The sequence below is a fragment of the Marmota flaviventris genome, chromosome 1 (genome assembly GCF_047511675.1).
Source record: "Marmota flaviventris isolate mMarFla1 chromosome 1, mMarFla1.hap1, whole genome shotgun sequence".
Classification (NCBI taxonomy): domain Eukaryota; kingdom Metazoa; phylum Chordata; class Mammalia; order Rodentia; family Sciuridae; genus Marmota; species Marmota flaviventris.
In genome coordinates, this window is record NC_092498.1 from 196530024 (window position 1) to 196557253 (window position 27230).

The following is a 27230-nucleotide window of genomic DNA, read 5'->3' on the forward strand; positions in this document are numbered from 1 at the left end:
ATGAAAAAAAAATGCTTGTATTAGTTTTCCTTCATGTAACAAAATACCTGAGAAAGACAATTTTTGAGGAAAAGAGGTTTATTTAGTCCAGTGTCTTGGAGGCTAAAAGTACAAATGGCTCTGATGAGGATTCTTCTCTCAGTTGTGTCACATCATGGAAATAGCAATGGTGGGAACAGATGTTGGACAAATAATCATATTACCAGTCAGGAAGCAAGAGAGAACTGGGTGTGGCCAAGTTTGCTCCTTTTATAATAATTTTGTCTGGAGAACCAACTCATAATCCCATAAGAAATACTTTAATCCTTTCCAAGGGTACATCTTCAATGACTTAAGGACCTTCCACAAGGTCTCACCTTTTAAAGGTTCCACCAAGCTTCCAACACAGGAAACTTTGGTTATTATACCTAAATTACATCCAAACTCTGTGCTCGACCTCCTTAGGAATTGGGGAAACACAAATTTAAACCCCCTAAATATACTCAGCCACAGATTGTGTAAAATAAGAAAAGTGTTATCCAAGATACAACTCACAGAAATTCTTCTATGCTGCTTTTTGTAAGTATAAATTGAAATACCACTTTGGACAATGGCTTGGCATATCAAGGTTGAAGTGATATATATTCTGACCCAGGAATCTTGCTCCCAGGTCAAGAATCTAGATAAAGGAAGGTTCATAGAAGGGATTATTCATCATAGTTCATTTTCACCATTTGGGAACAACCCAAACTTGTTTATGAATAAACTGTTGATTCATTCATGTGATGGAACATGGCACAACATAGAAACAAATTACTACATGTGACAACATGGATGAGTCTTTGAGTGGAAGAAACCATACACAAGACCTCTCTTACAAAGTTCAAATATGAGCAAAAGTAACATATGTTGTCAGGGGTGAATAATTATCTCTAAAGAATTGGGCCTGTGACTGGAAGAGGAAGGGCGGAGTTCGAGAGGCTAGTAATTTTCTGTCTTTTGATATAAGTGATAGATCTGATATAGGCATGAACTTTGTGATAACTCAAAACCATACACAAGATGATCCACACATTTATTTGTATATTATTCTTTAATTTAAAAGTTTAAAAGATGGGTGTGAAAGAGTATCAAGTAAAAGAGTGTTTATGGCAAAAAGCATTAATAGAAACAGAGATATTTCATGATAAAAGAATCAATCCACAAAGAATATTCAAACAAATGTGGTGTCTATTCTAATTTCACTTCTTTGTTGCTTTCCACTTCAGTCACTATATTGTTCATTTCTACAATTTATAGCTGTCAGTTTTTAAGTTTGTGTCTGAGGAGTTGCATTTTTTCATCTCTGAACATTCTGAACGCACGCCGTGTACTCTTCAGGGAGCTCCATCACTACTTATTCATTGATGGCAACCCTCCATTTATTGATTCTGCACTTATATCCTTTTGTTTCTTCACATGCTCAGTAATGTTTTACTTACAAGTTTCTTTTCATTGAAGTTTGTCTTCCCTAGAAAACCCTAGAGGTTTGCATTGTTGTGGCAACCATGCTTTGAATTCATTTAGTGTTTGCTTCCACCAAGACTTTAGCAGGATTCCCAGGTTTTTACACTTGTTGCTGGGTTTGGGGCTTGCTTTCATGAGACTGAGTTTTCTGCCCATGTTCTGGGGGCCTAGTCCAGTCCTGAGCTCCTTCACACTCACCATGTACAATCCCTCACACCACAGGCTCATATGCTCTGGTAAATTATGAGCAGCATCCCATGTCAGGGGTGGGGAATATCATAGGATAAGGGGGCTTGGTCTCTTAGTGGTGGAAATATATAAGCCATTGAAAGATGAAGATGAGATGAGAATTTCACATCGCTAGTAATCAGTGACCAAAGAAATGAGAGTCCCAGAGTTCACAGGTATCTGCATGTACCATCACAAGTTCTAGCATTACTTACCTGTCTTTGCACACAGGGAGACCCTTGCTGACATGTTTCATACTATTTAGTGTATCAGAAAAATGTCAGATTTGTGGGAGAGATAATTTATTAATGATATCTAATTTCATAGAATTTTGGCATTTAATTGTCAATGTTACACTAAGACACCTGTATGGTAAGAATAATGTGTGAGATCCCAGGGTCTCGCTATCCTGGCTCCATGAGAACAGATAGGCTTTTCTATCCTCCTCCTCAGAAGCTCCTTAGGAATTAGATCAGAGCTACTCCTTACAAGTTCATAATCTTCCAACAAACTGGGCAAGAGTGGAGGAGATGATTCAGGTACTGACCTCAGGAACTTCCTTGCCCAGGGAAAGATGGTGTCAGAGCCTGACTCTAGGGCTTTCCAGTCTGGCTAATGAATGAGAAGTGCTGGTCCCAACTTGTCTAGCCCCATGCTGGCTGTGGAGGGAAGATTCACCCAGGGCTGTTGGGACTATGACCTAGGGTGTGGGGCTTATCTCAGAGATCAGATAGACTGGAACCCCTAGGAAGGCATTCTCCAGGATGAGGACTGAGATTTGAAAATATCAAAGGAAAACAAGTGAGAAAGCCCTGTGTAATGGGACAAATGGGAGAAGTTCTCATCATTCCTCTCCATTCTGCCCCTGCATGAAGTGCCTATTCTCACCTTGCATTTGAGCTAGGAGCCCAGTACACTGACAGATGTCGAGGCAGAAGGATTGGTTGATACAGAGGCACAGTCAGTCTCACCCTTGCTCTACCTCTAGCACACAGAGACATTGCCCACCCTACCCCCCACACCATCTAGAGAGCGCTTCACTGTCCCTGAATTTAGCCAAAGACACACTCAGGAGTCTGAGGAGCCTATCTAACCCCTTTCTCCAGGCCAGGGCTTCTGGGTTCTCTGATATAGCCAACTTGGACCTAGCCATCTCAAGACCAACATGGTACCTTTATTGGAATGAATCACAGCCAAGCTCCCCTAGAAGGGGCCATTTTTTTTTATCTCAAGGGCTGGCCTCAGAGCAAGACTGATCCTGCCCCCTCCCACTGGGCTGGGCCTGGAATTCATGGCCTGGAATCCACAGTCTCATACCCAGCCACTCATTTCCAACCCGAGATAGTCTGGGGCCTGGCCCTCAGGAAACCTGACTGTCTGTTTTCTCTTCTCTGGATTTCTTCAAGCTAGCGTTGGAGTAATAGTTTGAGTCCATTCTCAGAATCTGGGCATTGTGAATGGTATTCTTTGCCACTTCCTCAGACATATCATCAGGTGTGTCCTCATCGTTCCTCCTCTGCTTGAAACTGCTGTCAGAATGCTGAAGCGAATCTTTCTGTAAGCTGAGACAAAGTGGCTACTTTGAGGCACCTTCAGCCATGCCAGGCTTTGCACTCTGGGAAATGGGGCTTTCTCACTTCCATATGCCCAGGAGGGACCCTTGCCTCCCGGAACAGGCTGGTTCTATCTCCCTGCCCCAGCTAGACCCCTTCCCTTTGCTAGCACTTACTGAGCATCTGCCATATACCAGAACTGCCTCCAACTGCTCTATATGGGTTTAATCCTCTCAAAATCCCTATGGAAGAGGAAGTCTGGACTACACGGCTTTACCTCTCTGTGCCTCAATTTCCTCATCTGCAAAAGGGTAACAGGTCCCACTTCACATCTCGTTCATTTGAGGACAAAATGAGAGAAGGTACACATGGAATGAGACCTGGCACATGGTAAATATGCAATGAGTGTTTGCTCTAGTTATTACTATGTTCTTGTGCACATACTAGGAAGTATTAGCACAAAAAATTGAAATCCAGGCTCTCTGGCTGCAGAACCCACATTCTCCACTGCTCTGCTCTGTTGTTCATTATATTTCCCTTCTCTACTACAGTGGGGCAACCTCCTATCCACATTTCAGGTTCTACATAAATATCAGTTCCTCTGTGACATTCCTCAACTCCCAAGATAAAGTTCTTCCTTCCCTGGGCTATTACAATAGGTCCTATACATCCACGGTCAGAGACCACTCATGATAACTGTTTGCATATCTACCTCCCTATAAACTATGGTTTCTCAAAGGTGAGAACCTTTGACCTCTGATACCCAGCCTTTGGACAATTCCTTACACTGGTGGTCCAATAAAAGTCTAAGGAGATGGGGAGAGAAGGAGAAGAGTAGAAAGGAAGACAGAGGAAAGCCAGAGGCAGCAACTCCTACAGTATAGAGCAGAGGATACTATAGGACCTCAAGTGACCTCTGCCCCTCACTGCTGCTCAGTTCCCCTCAGGTCCAGGGAGACAGTGATGAACTCTGTTGACCCAAATCCCCAGAAGAGATGGTTCTGCCAATTATGACAAATCTTATCCAGGGGACACTTAGGGAATCAGAGACCAGAACTGCCTAAGGAGATATGGAGTGGAGCTCAGTTCCCAAATGGGGTCCTGGGTTGTTGGGGCTAAGAGTACAAAATCATTAATCAAGGCTGGGTTCTTTAATCCAGAATCATTAATCAAGGCTACTCCCTTGAGGGAGTAGGGACTCAGACAGAAAAGGAGAGTTATTCAGAAAGACAATTCCAAGTCAGTCCCCTGTGTCTGGGGAGGGAAAGATGCCAAGGTACCTCTGGAGTATCTCTGGAGAGCAGTGCTCCAGTCCAGACAGGCAAATGAAGCAGGGAAGAAGAGAGCCAGGCGGGGTAGGAGCTGTCAGAGGCTGGGCTGGACCTCAATGAGTGGCAGTACCTATAGATCTGGGAACACTGCTATGGACATAGGGTGTTCCTGTTATCCCAGGCCCTCTGGCCAAGGGGCCAGGATGGACAGTGCCTGACATATTCTCACTGCCAAGGGCTTTAAATCAGGGGGTCTCATACACTTACCTTGCTCTTGAAAATTGCTCCATACTGTCAGAGAGGAGCTGGTTTTGTGTTTCCGGCAGCAGGGCGGAAAAACACAAGGCTGCGATAGAGGAGATGAAGCAGAGAAAAATGGGCAGGAGGGCTGGGAGCTGGCTGATGATCGTCAGGGACAAGATGGCTCCACCTGATGAGGCCAGAGACACCAGCCCCAGACCTGTAGACCTGAAAAGTGGCAATGAGAGCTGGTCTGGAAGGCTCGTCAGGCCCACAGACCAGGTAAGATAGGGGAGAAGCTACCTGGCGCTCCACACCCTTCAGTCTCCACCCATCCCAGCTCATTGGGTGGCTAGGGGGGAGTTTAGTTCTCCATGGATTTCAAGTAGGTAGTAATTCTAGCCCTCTTTTATGGGTATCAGGAGTAAGAGAGGTAAGAACCACAGGGTACTGTGTGGATGTGCAGGGAGCCGTTCTGGCTATACAGGAAGACATAGCTGCTGTCACGGAGAGCTCTTGCAGGGTCGGGGCTGAGCCTCAGGTGGCCCAAACACATTCCATCCAGTGAGTTGTGAGGTGGAGACTGGAGTCAGACCCACCCAACCTGGAACCCAGCTCTACCACTTGCTGTGTCTCACCTACAACAAGTACCCTTATCTCTTTGCTTTAATTGTTTAAAACATGGTTAATGGTGGCATTTGGGAGATCTTTTGAGGGCTAAGTGAGGTCATCCTTGTGAACTGCTTAGCACCAGGAGAACGCTCAATCTTAGCTGCTATATTAATATTGTCATTGTCCCATACTACCCCTCCATGGTCTCCATGACTCCCTCATCTACCAGACCCCATACCTGACGATGGTGGGGAAGAGCTCAGCAGTGTAGAGGAAGACCACAGAGACACTGGTGGCCAGGCTGAACTGTCCAAGCACAAGCACCAAGATTATGGCGGATTTTAGACCTGTGTCCAGAAAACACAGCTACCTAAGGCTGGGGCCATCTTCCCCTCAGTGCCCATCAATCCTTGATCCCTCACAGAAAGCATCTGAGCAATCCACCCCTACCACCTGGTCAGCTGTCCAGCAGACTCAGGCACTCTGTCCAAGGAGGATCAATCTGTAGAGGCCCAGCCAGGCCAGAAGTTAGCATATCTGCTGTAGGAGAATTGACCAGGAAGTCGGAGATACTACACTGGAAACCCAAAGGCCCCTCAGGCCACCCACCACCTTGCTGGGCCGAGCCCCCATATCTCTGCCTTTAGGGCTGTCTTTATTCTACATCCTCATACAGCTGTAGCTTACCATACCCCACCCACCTGCTCCTTGGCCATCACTTGCACTAGGCTTCCCACTCAGGGTTCCCATCTGTGCTCTGCAAGGTGACCTGGGCAAGGATGTTTGGTCCCTGGGGTCTGCATGGCTGGGATTGGTCCTAAACACTCCAGGATGCCTGCCTATGGCAGCTAGACATGTGCTCTGAAGGAGAAACGAAAGACTCAGCATCTGGGGGAGTGTCCCTCAGCAAGTGCAGTGGGGCTGGAGCCCTTGTTCACTGCCTGCCAGGTTACCAGCTCTTCCCTGTCACCCCCCTGCAGGGTCCTGCCCCAGCTCCACTTCCCACCTTTCTTGGCTCTGGGATGAAATCAAGATTGACAACTTTTCTCTATTAGGGAGTCTGTTCCTAGGTGCTCTCATGTGGGAGACTGACTAGCACGTGACCGTGTCTGACTCCCCTGCTGACTAGTGTGGCATCTGGTGGTCACACTGTAATCTGGATAGCCCCGGTCTTCTAGGGTACGAGCAACTGTGTCTTCGTGCATGGGCGTGCCTTCCTATATCCCCATGGGTTGAGCTATACTCACCTGTTCCTTTGTAATATTACCCCTTGCCCTGTTTGGGATAGAATGTTCATGAAGCTAGAGAGAGAGAGAGAGAGAGAGAGAGAGAGAGAGAGAGAGCACACACACACACACACACACACACACATGCTGACCCCTTTTATTGAGGAGAAGCTATTCAAATGAGGCAAGGGATCAGTTTTAAGGGGGCTGAGTCTAGCTTCATGATGTCCACTGTCAGCAGGTTAGCTGACATCTAGGAAGGCCACACCCAAGGACAACAGTAAGAGAAAGGGACACACAAAAGGCATTTCCATGGAACATTCTATCCCAAACAGGGCAAGGGTAATATTACAAAGGAACAGGTGAGCGTAGCTCTACCCATGGGGATATAGGAAGGCACACCCATGCACGAAGACACAGTTGCTCGCACCCTAGAAGACTGGGGCTATCCAGATCACAGCGTGACTGCCAGATGCTGCACCAGTCAGCAGGAGAGTCAGACACAGTCACGTGCTAGTTGGCCTCCCATACTCTCACAATCTAAGAACTTTAAATGTTTCTGCTTGTTTTTTTTTTTAAACCACCAAGCAGTAGAAATCTAATCATAAATTTGTTCAACCATTTTGTTTTAGTCCATCAACATCTGCCAACATTTGGGAGGGGAAGAATCTCAACAGAGGACATACAATTCCAGCACCCAGAGAAAGGGAGGAAGCACCAGGAAGGGCAGACCCCAGATATTGCCTTCCCTGCCTGGGCCCCAGTCGCTGAAGGGGCTTCCTGGGGTCAGCAATTCCAAGCAGGTGTATACTGACCCTGCAGTCCTGTGTGCTGCAACCCAAGATCCTGGGACATGTTCATTGTCTACGGCTCTTTGAAATATTGAAAATACTGCTAGCTATCCCCTTCCTCCTTTGGGTTGCATTTGTGCACAATTTTTGGTGAATAGGTTATTCCTGAAGTCACAGATAACAACATGTATTTCCCAATCAGAGGGGCTATAAATGAGAGGCAGAGCCTGGGATAGCAACTGGAGGAGTATCTGTCTTCATTCATTCACATTGAACCACTAGATCTGCTTCTGATGTGGGCTGGAATCAGGTGGTGAAGGTGGTCTGCCCTCCCACATAGGGATGATTTCTCTGAACAGCACACCCTCCTCTCTAAGGCCTCTGAGAGTGTATGGGTGTCCTGTCTTGAGGACTCCCACTTGCAACCTGATCCTTAGGGGCTAGGCCTCCTCAGGGTGGGTAAGCTGTGCCTGCAGAAAGCTAAATCCTGTGTGCCTAGCTGGCTGGCCAGGATAGGAGCCAGCAGAGGGGTTTTGAGGAAGCAGGAAAGTTGGAGGTGGCCTATCCGGGCAGGGTGGGCTATACCTTGGGGGAGGAAAAGCGTAAGAAAGCACATGAAGGCGGTTTGGATGAGAATCACAGCCAGGCTCCATTTCCTCCCCATCTGTTCAAGGAGAACGATGCTGCACAGCCGGGCGGGCACCTCCAAGATACCAGGGATCGCCTGTCTGAAGTGGATGCTCACTCCAAAATCTCTCAACTTGAGACTCAGTGTAAAATAGCTGTAACTGATGGTAAGCCTGGAACACACATGCAGAGAGAGATGGCGCCAGGAACAGAGTCAGAGGCTGAGCAGAGAGGGGCAGGGTAGGATTGGAGAAAAGAAATAAGCACAGGGACCTGCAAGAAGTGTCCCCCTAGGCCCTGCTCCTCTTGCAGCCTGACCCTCCCCTATAGCCCTCCCAAGAGCTCGAGGCTGGAATATCAGTTTTCTATCCCTGCCAGCCAGCCCTAAATACTCACCACACGCAGCCCATCACCAAGGTCACCTTACAGAGGTATCTATTGCTGTAGAAGTCTAGGACAGAGGCCTTAGTCACCTTCTTTCCAGGCAGCTGCAGCTACAGGACAAACAGGAACAGCCAGAGGAAGGCCTGAGACCCCCAGCAGGCTCCCCACCCCCACAGGACCCACCAGGCCCACTCTATCCCCAACACCACTTAAGCTGGCTCTGGCCTTGCCCCGTTATCATCATTCACCTGGAAGGATGAGGGTCTTCCCCCAGCCCACTGCCTGGCCCCACTCCTGCCCCAAACCTCTTACCTCTTCCAGCAGATTGAGAGGAATGGTCTTCTTGTTGACCTCAGCGGCGTAGCACAACACCTCCTTGGCCTCTTTCACCTTTCCTTTCATCATCAGCCACCGTGGGGACTCTGGGAGAATCCTGTGTTGCCCACCCCTCTTCTTGTCATTCCAGGATGCCCCAGAGAGCCAAGATGACCCCATCCTAGCCTCGGCTGTGGCCATCTTGCTCCAGCACGAGGTGACTGAGGTGCCTCCAAGGTCACTGCCAACCTCAGGATGCCCTCTGCCCCTCCCTGGCAGTCAGTCCTTCCTCTAAGATACACACAGCCCCCACAGCTGCTCAGTGACACCCAGTCACTTGCTGCCTTCACCCTCAGTCATCTCTAAGAGCTCTCTTCTTTCCTACCTCAGGGGTCGTCCCCATCTGCCCACATGTGCCGAGGAATGTCTTCCATGCCCATATCCTCTATGAGATCCCTCCTTGTCACAGTTGGGGTTCTTGCTGTTCCCTCTCTGTCTCCTTAACAGCCTGGAGAGTATGGGGGAGGGGCCAGGACCCTGGATCTGACCCAAGAGCCGAGCACCCCACCTGGGTGAATGGAGGGGTGAGTGAACCTCTCTGCTGTGTCCCATCTCTCCCCTGCCACACCTTGCTGTCTTTGACCTCAGACTACCTTGCCACACTCTTTTTTCCTAATCCTCTTTGGCTGTCAGAATTCACACAGGTTCCCAGCTAAAGCACAGATGAAGTTCTGGGAATTGTGCTCTGTGCCTTTGTATCATCTTGTTTAATCTCTACCCAGCCCTGGACCTATGTGGTAATCCCATTTGATTCTCAGCCTCAAGGAGTAAGGACTTGGCCCAGGTCACAGAGGCAGAGCTGGTAAAACCTGGGTCCCTGTCTAAGGCATTCTCTACAGAGCTGTGCCACTGCCCTCTACCCACTTCTCACACTGTCACTGCCTCCAGAGCCTGGACTCTGTGGCTGATTGTTGAAAATACACCCAGGACCCTGGAGACCACTTTATCTACGCTGCTCCTACCCTCTTCCAGCAGGGTCCAGCAATTAGGCATTCTTTTCTACTGTAAGACTATGGAACTGTCCTGGTGAAAGCCCCTATGGCTTCAAAGAAGATAGGGGATTCGATGGCATGCCCACTAGAAAATAAGAATTTAAAAAATCAACTCTCAAGGACAGAGAGAATGGGAAAGGACACAGTAGGAGAGAGATAACAGTGAAATGAAGCTTAAAAGTGGATAAGAGAACTTCTAACTGAGCCAACTGAGTGGTCTGAATGTCTATGTCCTCCAAATTCACAAATTGAATCTTTTCCCCAGTGCAAGAGTAGTAAGAGCTGGGACCTTAAGGAGACAACGAGGTTACATGGGCAGCACCCTCATGAATGGGATTAGTAGCCTCATAAAAGAGGCCCAAAGGGAGCTTGCTTGTCCCTTCTGCCATGGGCAAACACATAGATGGTTCTTTTCCATGAGAAACAGGCCCCAACCAGACACCAAATCTGCTGGGTCTTAATCTCAGGCTTCCCAGCCTCCAAAGCTGAAGTGAGAAGCTTATGTTTATAAACTAGTCTAAAGTATTTTTGCAGCCTGACAGACTGACATCCAAGCACAGCCTGTGTTATATGGAATGCTGTGGGAGATACAGTGGACTGTCCTGGCCCTACAGGACTCTGAGCACCCAGTTCCCACAAATGGGACTATTCGTTCCCCCTGCATTGTGCACCTAGAACATAAGGAAGGCCAAGGAATCAAACACAGAGCAGGGGCAAGGGCCAAGGACAGATACAGGAGTTAAGAGAAAGTTCTCACAATGACAGCTAGAGTCCCAGCCACAAGTTTCAGTGGGGAGCACAGCAGCTGGAGCCTGGCCATGGTCCAGCTTTGGGATCCTCCGAGAACCAGCAGCCGCCCAACAGGAGTGATTCTCAGAGTGTGGTCATCAGAGCAGCCTGAGCAATGCAGATTCTCAGGCGTCACCTGGGCTTGCAAATGCAGAAACTGAGAGAGATGTCCAGCCCCTACCCCCACATCTTAACAAGCTTCCATATGATGCTGATGTTCTACACTAATTTAAGATCCATTTCCCTAAAGGTCACCAGCCACTTAGCTGCTCCTCATGATTTCCCTTTAGTTCCTTAGTGACTCTCTTAAATATAAAGGAATGACCCAGGATGGCTGGATATTGAAGAAAACCTCCCAAGTTTAAGAGGATGCAAACCAATCAAATATAAAAGAAAAGAATAATCCAGAAGGACATAGATAATATGGAGAATGGGAGCTGGGCGCAGTGGCGCACACCTGTAATCCCTGCAGCTTGGGAGGCCGAGACAGGAGAATCTCGAGTTCAAAGTCAGCCTCAGCAATGGCAAGGCACTAAGCAACTCAGTGTAGACCCTGTCTCTAATAAAATACAAAATAGGTGCCCTGGTACAAAAAAAAAAAAAGATAATGTAGGGAATGGGGGGGGGAAGAAAATTAAATTCTAACTTGTATTCTTCAAGAACATCTGAGATGTTTTGCAATTTCATATTCATGAAGTTTCAAATGCTACTGAGAAAAAGAAATCAGAGAATAAGGAATCACAGTGTAACCAAATGGTAAGTGAACTTTTCTGTTCTGGGATTTCAGCAGCAGCTCCCAAATCTGGGAACAATGGACAAAAAACCCTCACATTCTAAAGATACATTAGGGAGAGGAGTTGCTAAAAAAGAGAGAGATAAAAAAGCCACATGATGCAGTGGACCAGTGGCCATTCATGGAAGTGAAAGGGTCTTGAATATCTTCTCTACCCCATGTTCTCATCCACTCCAGCCAGGCCCAGGGGAGTCCAAGCAAACTCCATAGGTAGATTTGGGATTCTTTTCCAGAAAGGGGGTCTTGCTCTCCCACTCTCTGGCTGGAGTTAGAAACTTGAGGTCTTGCCCTGGTACTCTAGATAGTGAGAGGGTTTGTGGGAGGACAAACAAGTGTCTCCTGAAGTTCGAGGGCTACACAAACTTAGAGAATGGTGTCATCTCTTATCTGGCTAAGAGGAAGGCAGTAAGTTGGTGAGAGCCACCGTGGCGGGGGGTGGGGGGCTGAGGGACAGTAAGATTTTTGGCGAAGTGAACCCTGCAGTCTTGCAGGCATGTCATGTGCCAGGGTGAGGAGACTTCTACAGGAAGAAGGTGTGGATTGAACTGCCAGCAACAGGAGTTGGGGCAGGGGATCACAAAGAATGCAAGACCATTAGGAAACGCCAATGCTCAGAAGATCCACTGGAAATCTGAACATCTTTCCTCCAGAGGATACTGACAGCTCATCACAGCTCCTGTCACGCAAGTGTTTGGTCTCTTTTCTCTGATGCCCCATCCCCTTCCTAGAATCTGGAAAATCAAAGCAGGAAGAGGATGGTGAGGAATGATCTCATTGCCTTAGGCCACTAGCCTGAGCAGGGGCCAGGGAGCTGCTGAGGATTTGATACAAGCTGAGGTTTCAAGTTGGATTGAACTGGATTTTTTAGTGTCTGAAATTAAGTCTTTATTATCAAAATGAGACTTATTCTAGTAACTAAGAATGACTAGAAAGAGATAGTATCTGCCCAAAATATTGCCACATGTCAGGGAAGGGACAGCTGGTGGGACATGTCTAAAGACTGTAGATGAAAAAAACATCTCCCAGAGAATTCAACCCATTAAAAACTCCAGTGCTCTGAGTGCGTAGGGCTACTAAGACATCTACCAGCAGAAAGAGCTAAGAGTTCAGAGTGATGGCTTCTAAGAAAGGAACCAGGGACTATGATAGGGAGAGGACACCAGAAACTTATTTTTTATTGCAAACCTTTTTGCATTATTTAGTTTGTAATCATATTCTTCTGTTACATTAATTAACGTTTCCAAAAATGTTTTTTAGGTCAAGTTATGCATGAACCTCAGTTTCCCAGCTACAAGATGAAGACATGGCACCTGGCATCAGATGGTTCCCACATTCCTTTAGGCATCTCAAGGACTGGCAAAACTGGTCTCTAGCTTCTACAGAACTGGGAAAGCCCCTGAGCCACATCCATGCTCTCCCTCCTAACTAGTAACCCCAACTCCTATAATCCATTCTGTGTATAGTGCAGTAGTTAAAACACACAGAGGCTTTGGAGCCAGATAAACTGAGTTAAAATCCCAGGTCCCCCACTTTTGAGTCATGTGACCTTGGACAAATTATTTGAAGCCTCAGTTATCTACCCTAATGCTCATCTTTCAGGGTTATCAAGATTAAATGTGCCAGGCATGGTGGTACACGCCTGTAATCCCAGCAGCTTGGGAGGCTAAAGCAGGAGGATCACAAGTTCAAAGCCAGCCTCAGCAATAGCAAAGCATTAAGCAACTCACTGAGACCCTGTCTCTAAATAAAATATAAAATAGGGCTGGGGATGTGGTTCAGTGGCTGAGTGTCCCTGAGTTCAATCCCCAGTACAAAAAAAAAAAAAAAGATTAAATGTGGTAATTTCAATATTAAATTTGGAGATTTCTTCACACAGAACTGTCTAACCCTTAACAAGTGAGTTATCTCATCTCCCCTCCTCTCACCTCTATGGCCTTCTGTTCCTTTACTTTACCCACTGCCCACCATCAACAGTGCCCTCTCATTCCTGCTTCACTCCCCTCCTAACCCCTCCAAGCTTTGATCCACCCATGGTCCCTTCATAGCTCCAGTCTCTCAGGGGCCTGTCTGTGCCTCCTACAATGGAAAACCCCAGACACCCTCTCCTGCCTGCCTCCGCTGCCCATGCACACCATCCCCTCCCCCTCTCCCAAATCAGCTGTTTCCCAGGTGGCTCCTTTCCTTCCACTTCTACTCACTTATTTCCACTCCTGCCATTCTATTGAAGTCACCTCAAGAAGGTCATCAAGGCCAGCCTGCCCTTCCTCACTCACCTCTCCTGCCTTGACCCTGACCATTCCCTGACCTTGAGCTTTGTCCTTTAGCACTCTTCCTCCTGGTCTCCCCATATCTCTCTGACATCTTTTTAGGGTGTCCTCTGAGGGGAGGGTGAGCACTGGGGTTCCAGAGGCTCTGCTCCTCATCTCCTCCACATGCATCTTTCCCAGGGGAGCACTGCCATTCCCACATGAGGACCCCCCACACCCTCCGTCTGTGCCCATCAGACCCAGCCTCATGAATGCCCTGAACTCATTTGCTCACCAAATGTAGGAGATGAGGGGGAACACGGGTACCGCGCCCACCAGAAACAGCATCCGCCAGTGGGGAAGGTTGTAGGCGAGCCCTGTCAGGAACATGATCCCCACAGAGAAAAAGCAGTGCTCCAGGATGACGGCATGGGCCCGGTGTTCCCCCACAAGCCACTCAGTGACTGTACGGAAGTAAAAGGACAAAATGGTGCTCAGCTCAGGGTCCCTGGGGCTGCCCCCGATCCCTGGCATGTCAACAGTGGCTCTTCGACCTTTTTATGACTTAACTCCATCCTGTTGGCTTCCAGTAGGTTGGTGCCAGCCCACCCTTGCTCCCTGAAGTCCAAGACACCTCTCAAAACTAAACAGACCACTTCTGTGAATCCCCACCAGGGCACATGCTGGGCTTCCCAATACACACCTGCCTTCCATCTCTTCTCACCCTGTTGCCTCTACCCTTGCTGCCTGATCAGTGCCTATTCCGGGAACTGTGTGCCTCACATGGCCTGTCTCATAGCCAGGCAGGGAATCACTATCTTGCCTTAGAGCACATTAGTGTTTTGGTCACCTAAACATGTTCCCTCTGTCAGGCTTCCAATAAGAAGTCTTTTGCCAGAGAAACTGGAGCATACCAGGAATTGCAGGTAAAAGAGTCTAGGCACCAAACCTTATGAGGGTAGGATATAAATGTATGCAGACTGGGGACTTTTAACACCACCTCGCCTGCATTGAAATCCAGCTCCTTACTCCTGTAGGACCCTGAGAAAGTTGGTTAACTCTGAGATGAAATATCTTCTTCAGCTAAAGGAATGATAGAATAGTGCCTACCAAAGAGTATTGTTGGGATGAAATGAGCCAATACAGATAAAAAGGCTCAGCAGCTCCTTGACCCTTAAGGGTTCCACATATATAAGCTGTGTTGGGGGACAGGGTACATAAGGGGAATGTGAGGGACACAGGGGACTAGAATGGAGGACAAGGGTGGAAGGGTAGTCTGAGCACTGGTTCTCTGACATCTCCAGGCAGCAGGAATGGAGAGTCTTTCCACTCCTACCTTCCCTGATGAGGCCTACATCATGTTGGCTCCCAATCCTTTTGGCTGCCAGCCCACTCTGGTCCCACTCCCACCTTGCCTGGGGTCCCTGCTCCCATCCCACTCAGCTCTTAAGGCCCAGTCTCACCTAAAGTCAGGCTGACAATGGCATAGCCCATCACAGCCTGGGAGACACCAAAGCGGAAGAACAGGTACTGGTGAAAGCTGTTCACAAAGGCTGTCCCGAAGCCAAAGAACATCAGCCCCAGCAGTGACAGTAGGATGGTAGGGTAGCGGCCCAACCTACAAGCATTGAGGGGAGGCTGTACCAAGTGCCCACCTCCCTGGCTGGCCCCCAGCTGGACACCTGAGCCAGGCTCTGAGCTGTCCCAGGCCCCCAGCGCACCCCTACCTTTGCCTCCCCAAGCCTGGGATTCTTCAACTCTGAATGCCCTCAGGTAGAAGGCAGGGCATCCCAGGGACCAGAGGGAACTCCAGGAGACTCACTTGTCACTTAATAACCCGAAGATGAGAGACCCTATCAGTTGGCCCGTCATGAACATGGTCTGCACGGTTTCCTTGTCCAGTTCCTTGCCACACACCAGGTCAAACTGGGGGTTAGATACAGGGATTGGCCACAGTCCTCTCACCCAGGATCAGCCTTTTGCATCCAGAGACTGACCCTGGCTTGGGTGGACTTACAGGCAGAGGGCACCTGTGGTAGGGGTAGGTAATTGTGTGTGCAGAGTGCCTCAGCTCCATTATGTCTGTATCTCACCCTGTGCCTAGCAGACCCTGGGAGCTAGGCCAGGAGAGAGGGACCAGAGGCACAGGCCAAGAAGTGGTATGGATAGGGAGGTAACCATGCACAGTCACAGATCACTGAAGATCCTTTCCAAAACACAGGTGCTGGTCATGTCTGTGCTGGAAAAGATCTCGGGTTATGAAACCCTGTGAGAGATACCTGAGAGAAGTTGCTTCTTTCCCATCCCTATCTTCTATGAATTCACAGGGCAGAGCTACAACCTTGGAAGCAATTCCCTGATCAGATAGAAAACTCTGCCATCCATCACCTGTCTCTATCCCCAAATGCACTCTAGCTTCCTGTCTAAGCAAGGCATCGTCAAGGGTGGACATTAGGAATCCTGATTTTCTGTCCAGGTCCCACCTCTGCAGGGAAACTTCAAAGAATTGCTGACCCTCTTTGAGCCTCAATTTCCCCACCTGCTCAGTAAGAGTGGGCCATGTCTATAGCATGGTGTGGGGACAGCTTCAGACAACCCAGGACAAAACATACCTCACTGATCAATGATCGCCTCTTGGACTCAGGGTAGATCCATCCATCTTCACATGGGTCTGTGATGTTGAGGCCAAACTGAATGATGGACTCCAGATCCCAGGACACGGGCAAGTACATAAGACATGTCAGGAAACTGCCATTGTGTGCTCGGGGCAGGGTCAGGTTCATTTGCTCAGCCTCTGAGAGGTTGGGGTCCAATGCCAGGATCCAGCTGGTGTTGCAATAGGGCTTCTCTTCTGAGAACACAAAGTGGTCAGCAAACATGAAGAAGGACGACATGATGTTGGGAATAAAAGTGAGGACTATTAGCCTCCACTGGAATGTGCCAAACTCCCCCACTGCATCCAGGACATCAGCAAACTTGTCATCCTTCTTGGTATCCATGGCCCTCAATCTGCGTAACAGAGCGTCCAGGGAGCAGGAATAGGAAGACCCTGAGGTCCCCTGCCTGTTCGAGCTTCCGGAAACCTGGAATTCATTCTCTGTCCCAGAGTCCTTTTCTCTCGAAATCTGTTTGAAAAAGGGATGCAGTTCAGTCTCCTGTCACCAATTCCCAGACATCAGACACCAGCAATGGGAGCCACTTACCAGAACATGGCCTCTGGCTTGGAACTACGTGGAGTCCATGGTTTCCTCCTTTTCTTCTACAGTTACTTAGTTCATATAGAGTGTTGTCTCCCACCCACTTTGACTAAACCATCCCTGGATTTTAGTGTAAATAAAATTTTTAATGTTTTAGAAAAAGTTTGTGCTTCTATGGCCATGGGTAAGTTCTGAGGAACTCTCTTGCAGTTTCCCCACAACTGAAACTTTGTTTACATGCATACTGATGTACCACTGGAATTGCAAGAGGTAGGACAGAACCTTTCCTTAAATAACAAATATCTGCATCCGTGACCAAGAGCAGAGGCCAAGGTCCGTAGCTGGTGGCCTTGACCAAGAGCTGGGGTTGAGGAATGATACATCAACAAGATCTAACCATCATAAATATTTATGCCCCCAACAATGGAGCATCTAAGTGCCTCAAACAAACCTTTCTCAACTTCAAAAATCAAATAGACCATAACACAATAATACTGGGTGACTTTAAGACACCTCTCTCACTGCTGGATAGATCTTCCAAACAAAAACTAAACAAAGAAACAGAACTAAATAATGCAATCAATGATTTGGACTTAACAGACATATATAGAATATTTCATCCATCAATGAGTACACTTTCTTCTCAGCAGCACATGGATCCTTCTCTAAAATAGACCATATCTTATGCCATAAAGCAACTCTTATCAAATATATAATACCCTGCCTCCTATCAAATCATAAAGGAATGAAATAAGAAATCAATGATAGAATAAAAAATAGAAGCTACTCTAACACCTGGAGACCAAATAATAAGCTATTGAATGATGAACGGATGACAGAGAAATCAGGGATGATATAAAGAATACTTACAGGTAAATGAGAATAATGATATAACACATCAAACTCTCTGGGACACCATGAAGGCAGTGCTAAGAGGAACATTCATTGCTTTGAGCTCATTCATTAAAAGAATAGAAATTCAACAAATGAATAACTTAACATTATACCTCAACGCCCTAGAAAAGAACAAATCAACCCCAAAGCAGCAGAAGACAGGAAATAATTAAAATCTGAGCTGAAATCAATGAAACTGAAACAAAAGAAACAATTCAAAAAATTGACAAAAGTTTGTTCTTTGAAAAAATAAATAAAATTGATAAACTATTAGCCATGCTAATGAAAAAAGAAAACCCAAATTAATAAAATTCATGATGAAAAATGGAAATATCACTACTGAAATATAGAAGATAACTAGAAACTATTTTGAAAATTTATACTTCAATAAAATAGAAAATCTGGAAGACATCAACAAATTTCTAGAGATGTATGAACTACCCAAACTGAACCAGGAGGATATACACAATTTGAACAGATAAATCTCAAGTGATGAAATAGAGGATGCCAACAAAAGCCTACCAACTAAGAAAAGTCCAGGGCCAGAGAGATTATCAGCCAAATTCTACAAGACCTTCAAAGAAGAATTAACACCAATACTTCTCAAATTATACCAAGAAATAGAAAAGGAGGGAACCCTTCCAAACTCATTCTATGAAGCCAGTATCACCCTGATACCAAAACCAAACAAAGACACATCAAGGAAAGAAAACTATAGACCAATATTCCTGATGAACATAGATGCAAGAATTCTCAATAAAATTCTGGCAAATTACATAAAAAACATATTAAAAAGATAGTGCATCACAATCAAGTGGAGTTCATCCCAGGAACGCAAGGTTGGTATAACATATAGAAATCAATAAGTGTAATACATTACATCAATAGTCTTAAAGAGGGTTGGGGTTGTGGCTCAGCAGTAGAGCACTCATTTAGCATGTGCAAAGCCCTGGGTTCAATCCTCAGCACCATATAAAAATAAATAAATGAAGGTATTGTGTTCAACTCCAACTAAATAATAAATATTAAAAAAATAGTCTTAAAGACAAGAATCATATGATCATTTCAATGTAGAGAAAGCATTTGGCAAAATACAGCACCTCTTCATGTTCCAAACATCAGAAAAACTAGAGGTAGTAGAAACATACCTCAACCTTGTCAAAGCTATCTATGCTATGCATAGATAGATTCTTTATTTAGAAATTCCAAAAAATTCCACCAGAAACATTCTAGAACTAATAAATGAATTCAGCGAAGCAGCAGGATATAAAATTAACACCCATAAATCAAATGTGTTTCTACACAAAAGTGATGAATCCACTGAAAGAGAAATTAGGAAAACCACCCGATTCATAATAACCTCAAAAAAAAATTTAGGAATCAATCTAACAAAAGAGGTGAAAGACCTCTACAATGAAAACTATAGAACATTAAAGAAAGAAATTGAAGAAAACCTTAGGAGATTGAAAGATCTCCCATGCTCTTGGATAGGCAGAATTAACATTGTCAAATGGCCGTACTACCAAAAGTGCTATACAGATTTAATGCAATCCCTACAAAAATCCCAATGACATTCTTCATAGAAATAGAAAAAGCAATCATGAAATTCATCTGGAAAAATAAGAGATCCAGAATAGCCAAAGCAATTGTTAGCAAGAAAAATGAAGCCGGAGACTTCATAACACCAGAAATTAAATTATACTACTGAGCCATAGTAACAAAACCAGAATGGTATTGGCATCAAAAACAGATACATAGACCAATGATACAGAAGGGAAGACCCAGAAAGAAAACCACTAAATACAGTTATCTCATACTAGACAAAGGTACCAAAAACATACATTGGAGAAAAAGATAACCTCTTCAACAAATGGTGCTAGGAAAATTGGAAATCCATATGTAGCAAAATGAAATTAAACCCCTAACTCTCACCCTGCACACAAAATTCAACTCAAAGTGGATCAAAAACATAGGCACTAGAACAGACCCTGCACCTAATAGAAGAAAAAGCAGGCCCAAATCTCCACCATGACAGCTTAGGAAATGACTTCCTCAATAAGTCTCCCAAAGTTCAAGAAGTGAAATCAAGACTCAATAAATGGGATGAAATCAAACTAAAAAGCTTCTTCATAGCAAAGGAAACAATCAATATTGTGAGGAGAGAGCCTATATAATAGGGAAAAAATCTTAACCACACACACCTCAGATAGAGCACTAATCTCCAGGATACACTTTTTAAAAAAACTCAAAACTTAACACCAAAAAAAAAAAAAAACCCAATCAATAAATCAGTCAAGGAACTGAACAGACACTTCACAGAAGAAGAAATACAATTGATCAACAAATATATAAAAAAAGTTCATCATCTCTAGCAATTAGAGAAATGCAAATCAAAACTATACTGAGATTCCATCTGACTCTAGTCAGAATGGCAATCATCAAGAATACAAGCAATAACAGATGTTGGTGAGGATGTAGAGAAAAAGGTACACTCATACATTTATGGTGGGACTGCAAATTGGTGCAACCACTATGGAAAGCAGATTCCTAAGAAAACTTGGAATGGAACCACCATTTGACCCAGTCATCCCACTCCTAGTTTTATACCCAAAGGACTTAAAATCAGCTTATTACAGTGACCCAGCCACATCAATGTTTATAGCAGCTCAATTCGCAATAGCCAAACTATAAAACCAACATAGGTGCCCTTTAACAGATGAATGGATAAAGAAACTATGGTGTATATGTGCACAATTGAATATTACTCAGCCTTAAAGAAGAATGAAATTATGGCATTTGCCAGTAAATGCATGGAACTAGAGAATATCATGCTAAGCAAAACAAGCCAATCCCAAAGAACAAAAGTCCAAAGGTTTTCTCTGATATGTGGATTCTAATTCACAATTGGGATGGTGGGGAAGGGAGAATAGAGGTAATTTGGACTAGACAGAGGGGAGCAAAGCAATTTGTGATATAAGTGAGAAATTCAGAAAAAGCAATAGAGATCATAAGTAAGAGCCATTCAGAAATTATGGAGCTGAATAACTCAATAAATAAAAAATACAGATGAGAGCCTCAAAAACAGACTCAATCAGAAAGAAGAAAGAATTTGTGAGCTTGAAGGCAGGTCTTTTGAAATATCTCAGATTAAAAGAAGAAAAAAGGCTTAAATTAATTTAAAAATTAAATTAAATTAAAAAGGCTTTGAGATTTTGGGATACCAGAGAATAAGCAACATTTATACTATTGAGGTTCTAGAAGGATATAAGAAAGAAAAAAGGTATGGAAAACATATTCAGTTAAATAATTGCTGGAAACTTTTAAAATCTTGGAAAAGATATAAATGTGCAGGTCCAGAAAGCCCAAAGGATCCAAAATAGATTTGACCAAAAAGACCCTCTCTGAGGTATATTATTGTCAAGCTGCCAAAAATACAAGAAGTGAGAATTCTAAAAGCAGAAAGAGAAAATGATCAAGTCATTTATAAGGGAATCCCCAATCGAATAAAGGTAGTTTTCTCAGCAGAATATTTTCAGAGTAGCAGAGAATGGAATGAAATATTCGAAGTCCTGAAGTTAAAGGAAAAAAAATCCAGCCAACAATACTATACCTAGGCAAAGCCATCCTTTGAAAAAGTAAAGCTGATCCATGATAAGCAAAACCTGAAAAAAATTATCACCATTAGACTAGCCTTACCAGAAATGTTTAAGGGAGTCTTAAATTAGAAGCAAAAGAATGACGACTATCATCACAAAGATACATCAAAGTACAAAATTTAACACTAGAACAGACACACAAAAGAGAAAGAGACAAGTGTCAAACTATCAATACAGAAAACCACTAAACTACAAAGATGAACATGAGATGAAGAAAGGAATAAAAGATGTACTAAACAACAAGAAAACTTTAACAGAATGAGAGGCGTATGCTCTTATTTATCAACAATAATTGTGTTAGTCAGTTTTTTCATTGCTGTGACTTAAAGATCAGATCAGAACAATTTTAGGAAAGGAAAAGTTTACTTAGGGGCTCACAGTTTCAGAGATGTCAATCCATAGACACCAGGCTTCATTCCTCAGAGCTCGAGGTGAGGCTGAACATCATGGTGGAAGAGTGTGGCAGAGGGAAGCAGCTCTCATGATGATCAGAAAGCACAGAGAGAAACTCCATTCTTCATATACAAAATATATACTCCATAGCTACACACCCAGTTAACCACTTCCTCCAGCCACACTCCACACCTGAGTCCAGTTACCACTCAATTAATCCCATCAGGGAATAATTCACTAATTGAGTTAAGACTCTAACAACCATTTCTGCTCCAAACCTTCTTGTGTTGTCTCACACATGAGCTTTTAGGGATACCACATCTAATCCATAATATTCTGCCCCTGGCCCCCCAAAGCTCACACTCATCTGACAATGTAAAAATACACTAAGTTCATTCCCAAGAGTGCCCATACTCTAACAGTTCCAATATTGCTCAAAGTTTAAGTCCAAAGTTCTTCTCTGAGGCTCAAGGCAATCTTACAGTGTAAGGTCCTAGAAAATTAAAAGCAATTTATAAGCATTCAATATATAATGGTACAGAATAGACATTTCCATTCACAAAATTACAGGCATAGAAAGAAGGGATAGGACCAAAGGAAGACCAAAATCTAACTGGTCAAACAGGTCCTGTAGCTCCACTTCTGGCACCTGGAGTGCATGGCGTTGTGATGCTCTGTCCAAAGGGCTTCTGCAGATCCACCCTGTGGCCTTGTTGGTTGCAGCCCAAGTGGCCTTTCTGTTCACTTGTCTACTCAATTCCTGCAGCTTTCCTAGGATAAGGTCCCATGTTACTGGCATTTCTTAATCTTGGGGGGTCTCCACTACAGCTTTGGCTTCCTCCTCAAATCTCTACACATTGTCCTGTAAGGGGCTGCCTGCAGAGACTCCAACTCTGTTGAACTTTTCTGGTCTCCCAGACCTTCCTTTGAAAACTTGGTGGAAGCCTTCAGGACCCCCTAATTCCAGCATCCTGCATTCCAGATCCAGCAACATGTTGTTGTTGCCAAGGTCTGCCACCGTTTTGAGCACGCTTCCAGGAATCCTGGCTGCATCAGCCCTTGACTGCCTGGTTGACTAAGTATGTTGAAAAAACTTCCTAGCCCCCTTTGTGCAAGAAGTTTTCCCCCAACGGTCTTGTCTCAAGAGAATTTTCACTTTTACTCTCTTAGCCAGAGATGGATGTGATCTTGCTAGCACCTGAGATGCCTCAAGCCATCTTTCTTAAGACTTTGTCTCTGGGCAAAGTCTTTAGCATTTCTTTAAGGGCAATAATGTCTTTAACAACTGCAAATTTCTTAGCCCTAGTTTTACTCCCATCTTTTAAGTCCAAGTTTTTTTTCAAATATTTCTGCTCTACTTTCTGATCCTGAATAATACAATAAATTTGGCTAAAAGCCACCAGGAATATCCATGCTACCTCCTGAATGCTATGCTGCTAGAAATTTTTTCCATCAGATTAAGAAGTCCATCACTTTTAAAATCAGCATCACAGAAAGTCTCAGGAGAAGGGAAAAATGCAGATGACTTCTTAGCCAGAACATAATAAAAATGGCCTCTAATCCAAATTCCAAGAGAGTCTTCCTCTGAACCCCCTTGAGCCCCATTCTTACTGTCCATGGTCCTATTAGCATTCTGGTTTCTGAGTTCCCACCAGAATTGGCCATTAAGCTCTGCTTGCAACAATCTAAAGCATTTCCAGCTTACACTGCTAAACATCTTAAAATTCCTCCCACCAATTTCAAAAAACTTAAAAAGCTTCTGAACCACATGGTCAAGTTAGTCATAGCAACAACCCCACTTCTTTTTACCAATTTCTGTTTTAGTCAGCATTTTCACTGCTGTGACTAAAAGACCCAACCAGAACAATTGTAGAGGACGAAAGGTTTATTTAGGGGCTCACAGTTTCAGAAGGGTTCAGTCCATAATGGCTGACTCCATTCCTCTGGGCTCAAGGTTGAGGCATATCATCATGGCAGAAGAGTGTGGCAAAGGTAGCTCACATGATGATCAGAAAGCAGGGAGAGAGACTCCACTCACCAGATACAAAATATATATATACCCCATAGCCATGCCTCCAATGAGACACTTCCTTCAGCCACTCCCCACCTGACTTCAGTTACCACTTAGTTAAACCCAGAAGGGATTAATTCACTGATTAGGTTAAGGCTATAACCCAATCATTTTTCCTCCAAACCTTCTTTCATGGTCTCACACATGAGATTTTGGGAGATACCACATCTAAACCATAACAATAACCTCGAATATCAAATTCAATTCCCCATTTAAAAGACTATCTGGACCTGGGGGAATAGTTCAGTGGTAGAGTGCTAGCCTACCATGTGCTAGGCCCCTGGTTTCCATTCCCTGCATTGCCAAAAACAAAACAAAACAAAAACTGACTGAATCCTTTTTTTAAAAAAAAAAAATGAGATCTAGAGATATGCTGCCTAGAAGAAAATTCACCAGTAAGAATGCATATAGGCTGAAATGAAGAAATAAAAAAAAGATATTCCATGCAAATGGAAATTAAAAATTGGAAGGAACAGCTATACTTACATCAATACACTTTAATTCAAAAACTATAAAAAGACAAAGAAAGTTACTATATAATGATAAAGTGATCAATTGGTCAAGAAGAAATAATTATATGTATATATGTACTCAATACTGGAGCATCAAATTACATAAAGCAAACAGTGTTAGATCTAAAAGGAGAGATAGACAAATACAATAAAGTGACTGAAACACCCACTTTCATCCACTGATGGATCACCAAGACAAAAAATCAACAAAGAAATATCAGAGTTAAACTGTAGGCCATATGGACCTAACAAACATTTAAAGAACATTTAATTCAACAGCTGCAGAATACACTTTATTCTCGTTAGCATAAGGAACATTCTCCAGGATAGATGACATGTTAGGACACAAAAACATGTAATCATAACACATATCTTCTCTGAGCACAATGGAATAAAACTGGAAATCCACAATAAAATAAAATACTCAGGAATCAACAAAAGAGATAAAAGACCTCTATGCTGAAAACTATAGAACACTAAAGAAAGAAATTGAAGAAGATGTTAGAAGTTGGAAAGATTTCCTACGCTCTTGGATAGGCAAAATAATATCATCAAAATGGCCATATTACCAAAGCGCCATACAGATTCAATGTGATTCCAATTAAAATCCCATCACCATTTCTTATAGAAATAGAAAAAGCAATCATGAAATTCATTTGGAAAAACAACAGATCTAGAATAACCAAAGCAATCCTTAGTAAGAATAGTGAAGTAGGAGGCATCACAATACCAGGCCTTAAACTATACTACAAATCTTTAGTAACAAAAACAGCATGGTATTGGCACCAAATTAGATATGTAGACTAATGGTACAGAATAGAAGACACAGAGACAAACCCACAAAAATACAGTTATCTCATACTAGACAAAGGTGCCAAAAACATACATTGGAGAAAAGATAGCCTCTTCAACAAATGGTGCTGGGAGAACTGGAAATCCATATACAGCAAAATGAAAATAAACCCCTATCTCTCACCATGCACAAAACTCAAAGTGGATCAAGGACCTAGTATTTAGACCAGAGACCCTGGACCTAATAGAGGAAAAAGTAGGCCCAAATCTCCATCATGTCGGATTAGGCCCTGACTTCCTTAACAAGATTCCTAAAGTGCAAGAAATAAAATCAAGAATTAATAAATGGGATGGACTAAAACTAAAAAGCTTCTTCTCAGTAAAGAAACAATCAATAAGGTGAACAGAGAGCCTATATTTTTGAAGCAAATTTTTGCCACAGGCATGTCAGAGCACTAATCTCCAGGATATATAAAAAAACTCAAAAAACTTAACACCAAAAAACTAAACAATCCAATCAATAAATGGGCTAAGGAGCTGAGCAGACACTTCTCAGAAGGAGATATACATTTGATCAACAAATATATGAAAAAATGCTCAACATCACTAGTAATTAGAGAAATGCAAATCAAAACTACTCTAAGATTTCATCTTATGCCAGTCATAATGGCAGTTTATCAAGAATACAGAAAACAATAAGTCCTGGTTCCCCCTGACCAAATAACAACCCTCTCTGAAACCTCAGTGGTGCCTCATATAAATTCTGATGTTGGGATCTAAATTTATTCCCTACCTTTAAATGTTAAGCCATGTAGATCATTAACCACTATTTGCCTTTGTATTATGCTTCTCAAAATTCTGTTATCTGTAAATTCTCAGGACACCCCCCTTTTTCAAATTTTTGTGCTATAAAACTGTGTTCCTAGAGAGCTAGGATACTAATCTCTAGCCCAGGATTTTCAGGAAAGACAGTCCTGGCTAGCTCCAGTACACCAACACAAGCTTGCTTTAATTTGATTTAAAATTGGAGTCGGCAGTCTTTTTTTTGCATCGGAGTTTAACACTGATACCAAAACAAGACAAGAAAAGCTAACTTCTAACAATATCCCTAATGAACATAGATGCAAAATTTTAAACAAAACACTAGCAAATCAAATCCAACAGCACATAAAAAAGAATATACACCATGACCACCAAGTGGAATTTCTCCTAGAGATATAAGGATGATTCAACATATGCAAATTAGTAAATGTAATAATCACACCAACAAAATGAAGAATAAAAAATTGTATGATCATCTCATCAGTTGCAGATAAAGCACTTAATAATATTAATTGAACATCCCTTCATAATAAAAATCTTCAACAATTAGATGTAGAAGGAATGTATTTCAGCATAATAAAGTCTATATATGGCAATCCCACAGCCTATAGCATACTAATGGGGAAAAACTGAAAATATTTCCTCTAAAATCAGGAGCAAGCCCAGGGTGTTCACTTTCACCACTCTCAATATAGCATTAGAAGTCTTAGCCACAGCAATAGGAAAAGAGAAGGAAATAAGAGTCATCCAAATAGAAAAGGAGGATGTCAAATAATCCCTGTTTACACAAGACATGATATTATATAGAGAAAAACCTAAAGACTTCACCAAAAAATACTGTTAGAACCTCTAAACAAGTTCAGTAAGGTCATAGGATACAAAAGCAACCTACAAAAATAAGTAGCATTTTTATACAACAATTATGAAAGGGAGAAAAAAAATTGACATGATTCTATTTACATTATCTACAAAAATAAAGTAAAATAAAATACATAGGAATAAATTTAATACAGGAAATGAATGATCTCTAAAATGATAATTACAAAATATTGATAAAAGAAATTGAAGAGGACATACAAAAAATGGAAAGATGTCCAATTTTCACATATTAGAAGAATATTGTTAACACTAGACATCTATCTGCTCTCAGAGAACCATTTCTGCACCTACCGTGGCCACCTTTGTGGAGCTCAACACTAAAGCCAAGATGTCCATTTTGGGTCTGGACACCTAGAAGTCTCCCCCAGGCAGAGTCAAAGAAGGTGGCCAATGATGCAAGAT

At 43.6% G+C, this 27230-nt stretch overlaps 1 protein-coding gene across 1 annotated transcript; it reads right to left on the bottom strand.

The window, feature by feature from the left end:
• Positions 1 to 2867: 2867 nt before the first annotated feature.
• On the bottom strand, positions 2868 to 27164 carry Slc22a14 (solute carrier family 22 member 14). Its single transcript, XM_071615864.1, has 11 exons — positions 27120 to 27164; positions 16225 to 16737; positions 15435 to 15538; positions 15076 to 15230; positions 13908 to 14076; positions 8730 to 8850; positions 8430 to 8527; positions 7992 to 8206; positions 5628 to 5736; positions 4805 to 5005; positions 2868 to 3275 (listed from the first exon to the last, which is right to left on the bottom strand). The coding sequence occupies exons 1-11, from the start codon at positions 27162 to 27164 to the stop codon at positions 3074 to 3076; spliced, it is 1932 nt and encodes a 643-aa protein (XP_071471965.1). The 3' UTR covers positions 2868 to 3073.
• Positions 27165 to 27230: the final 66 nt, after the last annotated feature.